The 10,239-nt window shown below is 39.8% G+C and overlaps 1 protein-coding gene across 3 annotated transcripts in view; it reads left to right on the forward strand.

Annotated features, from left to right (window-relative positions):
* The window catches only part of DCHS2 (dachsous cadherin-related 2), a 111,392-nt gene extending 105,782 nt beyond the window's left edge, over nt 1-5,610 (forward strand). For all 3 annotated transcript variants that reach the window (XM_032686120.1, XM_032686122.1, XM_032686121.1), the window contains exons 19-20: nt 140-278; nt 1,714-5,610. In XM_032686120.1, coding sequence (XP_032542011.1) covers nt 140-278; nt 1,714-4,340 — 2,766 coding nt within the window. In that variant the 3' untranslated portion in view covers nt 4,341-5,610. The remainder of the gene's footprint in view (nt 1-139; nt 279-1,713) is intronic.
* Nucleotides 5,611-10,239: the final 4,629 nt, after the last annotated feature.

Consider the following 10,239-nt stretch of genomic DNA (forward strand, 5'->3'; position numbering starts at 1 on the left):
AGAAGAAAATGGGTAGGTAAAACTTTTTCCAAAGCTGGGAACTGTGTGTGCTTTTTTCTAATAATATCAAATAAAGGCAAATGTATATTTTTTATGTTTCAAATATTTTATTAAGCTCTATTTTTGCTTTATATGTCAGGTGAACTTGCCAGAGCTCATTTCTATGGATGCCGCTGTTCTGACAGTCTCTGCAACAGATAGAGATTCTGGGCATAATGGAATGATTTCCTACAAAATCCTCTCTTCTTCTGAGGGATTTTCCATTGATCACAAGAATGGTGAGTCTGTAAGCATGGCTTGTTATTTCAGCTTTTTTAGTGTAAATTGAAGAGTCCTATTGCTTCCTCACCTGTTGCCAACGATTAGTTGAGTTCTGGAAATTTTTGGTGGCCAAAGTCCATGCATATGTTTTGGGTAAATCCGCCTTTATCAGTGAAGAACTGATCTCATCAAAGACTGGAGTTCTCAGTTTGTCCCAGAACCATGCTTATTTTTGCTGCTCTAGATGCAGTATGGGTATTTGATACTTTATTGTTGTGGGGAGGCCTTGGCTTCACAGTGTTAGCTATGAGCTCTTAGAATCACAAAATAGTTTGGAAGTGATCTTTAAAGGTCCTCAAGTCCAACCCCTTGCAATGAAAAGGGGCATCTTCAACTAGATCGGGTTGCTCAGAGTTGTGTCCAATCTGACCTTGAATTTTTCCAGGGATGGGATACCTACCACCTTTCTGGAAAATGTGTTCCAGTGTTTCACCACCCTCGTAAAAAAAAAATAGTTCCTTATATCTACTCTGGCTTTATCCTCTTTTAGTGTAAAACCATTACCCCTTGTCCTATCACAACAGCCTGTCTGTCCCCATCCTTCTTATAAGCCTCCTTTAGGGCCACTGTGAGGTCTCCCTGGACCCTTCTCTGTGCTGAAAAATCCCAACTATGTCAGCCTTTTATCACAGGAGAGGGGCTCCAGCCCTCTGATCATTTCTATGGCCCTCTTCTGGATTCGTTCCAATAAATCTGTGTCTTTACTGTGCTGAAAAGTCCAGAGCTGGACACAGCACTCCAGGTGGGCTCCAGCAAGAGCAAAGTAGGGGGACTGAATCACCTCCCTCAACCTGCTGGCCACACTTTATTTAATACAGCCCAGGATGCAGTTGGCCTTCTGAGCTGGGAGCACACATTATAAGTTCATGTCCAGTTTTTTGTGCACCAGTATCCCCAAGTCCTTCTCCACAGGGCTGTTCTGAATCCCTTAATCTCCCAGCCTCAATTGGTATCAAAGGTTGCCCCAACTCATGTGCAGGACCTTCCACTGAGCCTTGTTGAACTTCATGAGGCCCCACTTCTTGAGCTTGTCCATGTTCCCTCTGGATAGTATCCCATCCCTCAGGCATGTCAGCTGCACCACTCAGTTTGGTGTCATATGCACGCTTGCTGAGGGTGCACTCGATCCCATTGTCTGTGTCACTGATGAAGCTATTAAACTGTACTGGTCGCAGTACAGACCCCTGAGGGACACCACTAGTAAGTGATGTCCATCAGTGTCCATCCATTGAGCTGTTGACCCACTACTTTCTGGATGCAAGAGATTTACTATGGTTTGTGCAGCCATTATGGGTGAGTCATTTTCGAATATGACTGTTTAGATTCAGCTTTTGGAATCATATTTACTTACCTGTGGAGTGTGGCCTTTTGTTAATTCTTTTGTATTTTCAGGTTCAGTGTTTGCTACAGGACCAGTGACACAGCTGAAAAATATTTCCACTATTCATCTTCTGATAGAAGCCATGGATGGTGGAAGTCCCACTCTCACTGCAGTTACTTCCATAGAGGTGCACATAGAAGACGTAAATAACTATGCCCCTCAGTTCACAAAGGTTCTGTACAATCTCAGCGTGAGTGAGGATGCCTCAGTTGGAGAAAGCATCCTCATGTTGTCAGCCATCGACTATGATTGGACCCATGAAAACACATATGTTGAATACTCTATTATTGAAGGCAATGCTGAGAATTTATTCTCCATAGAAACAAGTATCATGGAGTCAGAAACATCCTACAAACTTGTTGGCAGTCTGGTTTTGAGCAATGTTCTTGACAGGGAAACAGCTTCTTCTCACCATTTGGTCCTCCTTGCCTCTGACTGTGGAACACCCTCCTTGAATTCAACTGCTACTGTACTAATAACTGTGCTGGATGTTAATGATAATGCTCCAGTATTTAGCAGCCCGGAATACCATGTTCATGTCAAAGAAAGCATCCCTATAGGTAGTCATGTCACCAAAGTTTCAGCAAATGACTCTGATGCAGGCACTAACGCAGAGATCACTTATGCTATCATCTCTGGAGACGACAGGGGACATTTTCGCTTGGATGAGAAAACAGGATCAATGGATTTGATGAAAACACTGGATTATGAGGATACCATGAAATTCACTTTGATCATCCAAGCCACAGATGGAGGAACTGATATAAAAAATATGGCTTTTGCTGTTGTTTTTGTAAGTGTCCTAGATGACAATGATTATGCCCCACTTTTTTTGTTTCCCAGTCTGAGCTGCATTGTCAGTGAAAATATGCCTACATTTTCTTTTGTGTGCGCTGTTTGTGCACTGGATTTTGATAAAGGCTCCTACGGGCACATTACCTACTCCATTCAGTCTTCATGTTTGGCTCATCGTGAAGCTCCTAGAGACCATGACATGTTCTTTATTGATCCTTTGACAGGAGATATTCATACAAAGCAAATGTTTGACTATGAAAGTCAGAATAGGTACTGCCTCATAATCCAAGCAAAAGACAAAGGTGACTCATTGGCTACCATTACAGTTCAGGTAGATATTGAGGGGAGAGATGAATTTGACCCAGTGTTTACACAAGAACATTATTTTTTTAATCTCCCCGAGAAGAATGAAGCAGGCCAGTTACTTGGCAGAGTGACAGCATCAGACAGTGATGGTGGACTGGACGGAGTTGTTCATTACTCTCTTCTAAAACCTTCTCCATTCTTTTCTGTGAATCAAACCAGTGGTAATATTTATTTGACTCAGACTGTTCACAGAAAGAAAAATGGCATCAAAAAGAATGATGATAGTCTGGAATTGTTGGTAAGAGCTCACAGCCCAAAAATGGAGTCAAAGTTCACAATATGCACTGTTTTTGTAAATGTTTCCAGTTCTCCTGATATTGATCTCACAGCATCAGCTCACAGCCTGACCATTAGTGTTTCCATTTCATCGATAGTGTTCTTGCTGCTTGTGGTCGGTCTTATTGCACTTACTCTGAGACATAAGCGAAAAGATCTGATGAATGCTTGTGTGAAAAAAGAAGCAGTTTATTCCTCAGCTACTGATGTGAATTCAGCAAGAGAAGATAAGGACTGCCAGAAAATCCAAAGTACTGAGAGCAGTATGCTTCCCATGGGTGCTATAGCAAAATGGCTGAGCCTAGCAAGAATCGGAGAGGGGAAGGATGATGATGTCCCCTGCAGGCATTCAGACTCCAGTGGCCATGGTTCTGCTGAAGGAGAAACTGCAGAGGATGAGGAAATAAAAAGGATCAACGAGTATCCTTGCAGAAAAAACACCAGCTCAGCACTGAGCGAGTACAGCTCGCGAATGCCAGATTCAGGGATCCCAAGAGAGTCTGATCAGTTCTCCTATCAGTCTGGAGAAATGGATGGCATGGCTACCATGCAAAGCACGGAGAACATGCAGATCATTAAAGGAGAAAGCAGAGAAGAAGCCTGTGACACAGCCTATGCACATGAAATTTTGTCTCAAACACTTAAGAAAATTGGAATAAAAGAGAAAGTTATAATGACAGACCTCACAAGAGAATGTGTCCTGATGTCAGATAGGCAAGACTCTGGGTGTGATTCACTTACAACTGTTGGCACCTCTGATGAGGATCTTGCAGGTAGTTATAAGCGGGATTATGTACTCAGCTGGGAACCCAGATTTCACTCTCTTGCCTCAGTGTTTAATGATATTGCAGAACTGAAAGATGAAAACGTACACATTCACAGCTTCCCCAAGGAGAAGAAATCTCTTGTTTTCCCTCCTCCCTTGATAACATCAGTTGCACAGCCTGGCATAAGGACAGTGCCACCAAGAATGCCAAATATAACATCAAGGCAAGCATTTAATAAATACGCTCATTCTCCCATTATCCATAATCTTGGATACCCTCCACCAACCATGACCCCAAGTTTTTCTCCTTCTCTCTCTTTACTTACTATGCAGACACCTACTGCTTCTCCAGTAGTATCTGATGGGAAAATGATAGGAACATGTCTTATCGATCCAAGCTGTGAACTTGCAACAGAGGAAGAAATTCAGGTCTAGGTTATTAACTGACATATCTTATGGTAAAAAATATGGCTTAAAATATATTTCGTTATATTTTAACAGCAAAATATGCCTGTCAGAGCTATATCACCAGTATTCTTTGTTTCCATGAGCTGAAACAGTTAAAATATAAAATAACCACAAACTTAGTAACTGTACATCTTATTCTTCCTAGAATACACTGTGAGACCATGAGGCTTCTCCTCTTTCAGCTCTCACCTGTGGTTTCCTATGTAAAACCCACAGCCAGGTGCCTGATAACCAACTTGACTAATTTTACTGTTCTTCTCATAAAATACATCAATAACAAATAAAGGGAAGTAATTATTTATTTTGGCAAACATTCATTAGCATGCTGGTGGGTTCTGACTGCTTCTATGGTGGTATTAGAAGAGGATACCAGAGGGATGTGTAAGTACAGCAGGCTTGGAGGTGGGCAAAGAATAGAGCAACGATTCCTACAGAGCTCTTTCTCTAGTGTGTATCCAGACTTCTCAAATCTGAGCCCCTGAGTCCCAACAACTTGCTATGCCTAGTGTGGTTTCATCATCTGCTATGCCTACTTACTTGGGCTTTATTAGCTATCTTTGTGCTGTGGAAACCCATTAGCACTTTCTGTGCACCTTTTGTTTATCTCCTGGTTCAAAGCCAGCAAGTCACAATCATCTGAATAATGGTTCACCCTTGGAAAACAGAATAACCGTAAGAGAAAAGCAACCATCTTTTCTATTATTACATCACAAATAGATACCTAGTGTCTTTCTGTCCTGTTACAGAAGCTGTCCTGGTCCTCAGGCAGCTGTAAGCACAGACAGTGTTACAGTTCTGAAGGTCTTGTATGTGTCCACCCTGGTCTTTGGTCCTGTGTTGGACCAAAGATCTCTACAAGACCAGATAATCTGGCCTTGTTTGTTGTATGTATCATGCATTTGGCATTTTGTGTATGTATGTATATCCAAACACATGCTGTGTATGCTTGTGTATTGTATCAGATCAATAAAATACACAGAAAATACATGTAGAATAACTGTTTATTCTTCAATGTATATTTAAAAGTCTTTTGCATCACATGGATTAAAATGGAGCTATAGGAGAGTGTCTAATTGGTGCCTGGGAATCTGCTATGACTTGGATGTGTACAGAAGTATACATTGTACAGGTGGAGGGAAAGCATAGTGTGGTTAGGCTGAGTGATTTTGTGGAATCAGCATCAGGTGTGCAGTCAGTGGCTGCTTTTCCTCAGTCATGCATGTCAAGACTTGCAGCCTGTGGGCTCATAACCTGTCTTTGAATAAGATCCTGTTTCTGAGGCTAAATTGTCAGCGTACACCCTGCATATAGAATAGGATCCATACTGCTATGCAAGAGAGTATCTTTTAAAACTGGCATTTTTTCGGTGTACTGCTGTGGAGTAGGAAACAAGACACAGCTTAGGCATTCATTGGGATAGACAAATTTTACTAAGAAGACAGAATGGTAAGTTTTATAGTCAGACCTGTGCCAGGGAGAGGAAAGCAAAAAAGAGGACTGATTCCCAGTTCATATCTGAACTGGGAATAATAGGGTATCAGTTTAAGGACATTATTTCAGAATGAATATTATTCTCCACTTGTTAGCATTATGTCATCTGTAGCCTGTTTACTTTTGACTTACATGTCTTTAGTTGTACAGTAATTTCTAATAGACTGAAGGGTGTTCTTTGGGTGTTCACTTCTGTGCAGTTATAGTTTCGGGAGGCACACAAAGATACCTTTTCTGTAAAGTCAAGAACTTAGCGAATGTGTTGTTAGTTTCAGATGGTCATGGGCAAGTGGCAGCTGTTGCTCTGAGGAGCAATGAGCACATGCCATCCTGACAGGGATCATCTTTCTAAGGTGTGATCAGTGGAAGAATAAATGCTTTATACAGCAAAACTGTATTTCATCCTTCACATTGATGGATATGAAACCGGTAGCTAGGACTTCCTTTCAGGTATAGAGTCTAGGCTAATGGATGAGTAGCTTTTCCTTTGCTAATATTGCTATTGCAAGTGTTCTATTGCTATTAGAATTAGAAATCATTAGAAAGCATCAGTCATCATATTTAGAACAATATTTGGTCCTCACCTTGCTAATGGTTGCCCACCTCCAAGAGTTCTTGAAAAATGTGAAAACTATTTCTGTTTACGCATTTTTTGCAGAGCTTGTTTTTGGTGCCTTTCTAATCAGATTTGATATTATTTGCATCCTATTTATCAAGCACATTATATAACCAATGCATACTTTGTGTTTCTATTAAGTGTTACAGCAATGTTTTCGTTATCTCGTATGTATTAGTTAATTTTTTATAAAATGAGAAACAACACGTTGTAGTCAGGCTTAAAAGTATAACCATTGAAAAAAGTGTCTGCAATAAATTGTGTACAGTTCTTTTAAACCTTACTGTTTTTATCCCTAAGTAAACAGTATAACTTCTATAATTTACCATGAGTTTAATATTAGCTTGCCTTGAAGAGGGTGTGTTACTTTGCAGTTCTGCACACCAGTTTTAGCACTTGGGAGAAGGTACAGAACTTGTTAGTGGAAAATCATATTAAGCTCAAAAAGCATAAGCTATAAAATAAAAGACAGTTGTCTCTTCTGGAATTTTGGCTGCCTGCCTTCTGGATTTGCTTGTTGGCAGCCTTGAAAACACTAGTGTAAATCACTACCAAATGGATATAAAAATTCCATCCACCGGTAGTAATCGTTATACTGATGCTCAAGCAGATTTCTGTGCAAAGGGGGAAAACCTTCATATTTTTAGGGAAGCCATCATTTACAGATTATAAAAATGTATGCCTGTTTTCTAAAATGATACTAAAATGACTAGTTACCTACACAGGTCCGTATTTAGTTTGTCTTTTATCTTCAACTGAAGATAGAAATTGTTCCTAAATCAGTTACAGGTAAAAATAGTTGCGATAAAAATAAACTCTTGTTGCTAACTCTATTGCACTGACAGTTCCTACTATCATTTACATTTAGTTGTGATCCATTCTCTGTGCTGTGTGTCACTTGTTTTCTGTAATTGACATGTAGCTTCCTGAAGAACTATATTTAACTGTTCTCTTTGGGAGACATATAAACTACAAACATGCTGCCCTGACGAAAGTGTTACTAGCACCAGACTGACAGTTGTGCTTTATACTTCTACAGCTCATGGCGTCAAAGACCAATTGACAATCCAGTTGGCTACCATAGGCATGTGAGACAATTGGGATTAGACTACCTCCCAGCAGTGCTGCCTTGAAAACCGGCCCCTGAGGATGAAGGACACAGAGGAATTGAATCCTTGCAATGAGGGAATTGTACTGGTTGGCTGTGAATGAAAGGTGCTGTTCCTTAAAATCCTGTAAAATCACTAATTGGAATAGGAGGCAGTTGCAACTTTGTAATTGAATATACTGTGGTGAGAGGTTTATATTTACAATTTGGCTTACTTGGCTAGTGAAATGGCTTTACAGCTTCTTGCTCTTAGTATCTGTCACAAGAGAACCAACTCACTATGGAAATACGTGACTTAGTTCCCTGTAGATGATCTGGTTGGAATAACTAGAGTGTTGCAGAATCGAATTGAGTATACTTTTGGGTGCTGCCTAGTTAGCTGTTCTCCAGCATGTGTAGAAGGCCTAATGTATATTCAGTCTGTGTATGGATTTGTGTATTCAGATCTCATTCAGAAGAGCTGCAGTCTGACATCAAAATCCTCTTGGTGGCTTTGAAAATTCCTCCATTAATACATGCAACATTTTAAAAACATTGGAAAAAATGTGGATGCCTAAGCAAAAGAAAAGGGGCCTCATAGAAGGGAAAAATGAAGATCTAAAACTTTCTGGTTTAGACTTGCACTTTACATTGCTGCTAGGGCTATTCCTCATAAAACATCAGATGCTTTTCTTCTAAAATGTGTAAAAAGTAACAGAAGAGCATCTGTAAGGAATACAGAGGGGCAGCAGGGTAGGCTAAAATTGCGAAGTGATTATACTTCTCGACACGTATGGGTTACTTGAGCAATGTAGACAATACCAAATCCTTTAGCTGATGATAGTCATAAAAATCACAATTGCTGACTTGTTACTTTATAAATGTTCAACTGACCAAACAGGACCTGTAGTGGATGAAACATTAGATGCCAAGCCACATGCCTGAAAATGCAGATGACATAGTAAAGGCCTGAAGGCATCCATCATGGTATTCAAAATATCAATTGAAAATCTCATTACAATTGGAAAACTCAGATTTCTTGAGTATCATGTTTAAAACAAAGGATTTCCACACTGTAAACTACACTTAAAACTGTTGGTCACATCTGTGTAACCTTATCCTATTGAAAATAATATTATGTTTAACATTTTTTTGGAAGGTTGGTATTTACACAGTACTGGTCACCTTACTGGTCACCTTGCCCTAAAACTGCATGTTAATTGCTTACAAAAAACTTTCAGAAAACTCAGAAAATGAAAGTAAAGCTCTTGATTATGACAGCTGGTCAGCTAGCAGTAGCTCTTGTATAAAAGTGACATTTCAGAATGGATAGGGCTACATGATTCCTACTCAGTAGCTGTTACCTAATATATATGCCTCCATCATTTTTTGGAAACTTTCGAATGGGAAATTCAAAAGAGCTTCTAAAATGGTGTTACTGGTAATATAACCAAAAGAAAGGGGTAGCAAGTCAAACTTGTTTGTGTTGGCCTCAGAAAGTCATGTCTCAAGCCCCATCTAGCTGGATGCAGACTCATTTCTAGACTCTCCTTTTTAACCAAATGTAGAGTTCATTTAATTTCAAAGGCTTTTAAAATACTTTGTTCTGATCCAACACCCCAAGACTTCCTCTAGTGAGTTCAGTGGGACTTGAATAAAAAATGCACCTGGAAGAAATCAACAACATACGTGTGTTCCTGGTTCTCCCACAAGAGTCCCTGGCAGTGGAGAGCTGTCTCCCCAGTGTACAGCGCTGTAAACCAGCAGGAAGCAGCATTAAGAGAAGAGACAGCAAGAGCCTGGAAAAGAGAGTAAAACCAGCATGCAGTGAGGGGCTGTGATTTGAAGTTGAGGTTCCTCTATGCTTCATGGTGATTGATGCAAACCTTGCTTTATGTGCTTGTTTTGGAGTGACTTTTAAAGAAGTCTGAGAAGGTCTGTAAGGGAAAGGTCACCTGCTATTTCCTCATTCTACTTTTATGTAAACTACATTTGGCTGCCTGATTTGCTACTGCTTTTACTGAACGCACAGAATAATCATGCCTTCAGACAGGAATTTCTGCACTTGCCTTTGTCTCGTAAGCACTTCACCTGAGGTCAAGTACTGTCTAGAATTAATCTTCAAAATTATCCTAATAACTGTTAAAGTAGCCAGGAAGGATTTGGGAGTTGTTGAGTGGTTGTTAGAGTTTGGGGGATTTTGTGGAGTTGGTTTTTGTTTGGTGTTTTTTTGGGTTTGGAGTTTTGTTGTTTTTTGGGTTTTTTTGAGAGATGCATGGTTTTTTTCACTTTTAAGTTGAACTCCAAAGTCATATATCTTTTGCACTTTGAATTCTGTCTTCTGTAACACTAGTGGAGCATTTTGTGCCATTGGCTGATCATTCACTGGGTAGAAATTGATAAATTTCAGTGGCTTACTCTATTCTCTGGCAATCAAATTGCAGTAAACTACATGTAACTTTGTTGCTGAAGGTCATAAATTATGCTTGATCAATGATATGTTTGAACTCCCCACTTTTCCTTCAGTTTTTCCATATCCAGCTAATATGTTCACCATTTTCATCCCTCTTCTAACATATTTCTTTTAACTTAGTTTTAATAACTGAAAATTAGGCATTCTTATCTCTAATCAGTTAAGGGGTGGAACCAAGATGCTAATGTTTCCTGTTAAA

This window comes from Chiroxiphia lanceolata, chromosome 4, assembly GCF_009829145.1.
Source record: "Chiroxiphia lanceolata isolate bChiLan1 chromosome 4, bChiLan1.pri, whole genome shotgun sequence".
Lineage (NCBI taxonomy): Eukaryota > Metazoa > Chordata > Aves > Passeriformes > Pipridae > Chiroxiphia > Chiroxiphia lanceolata.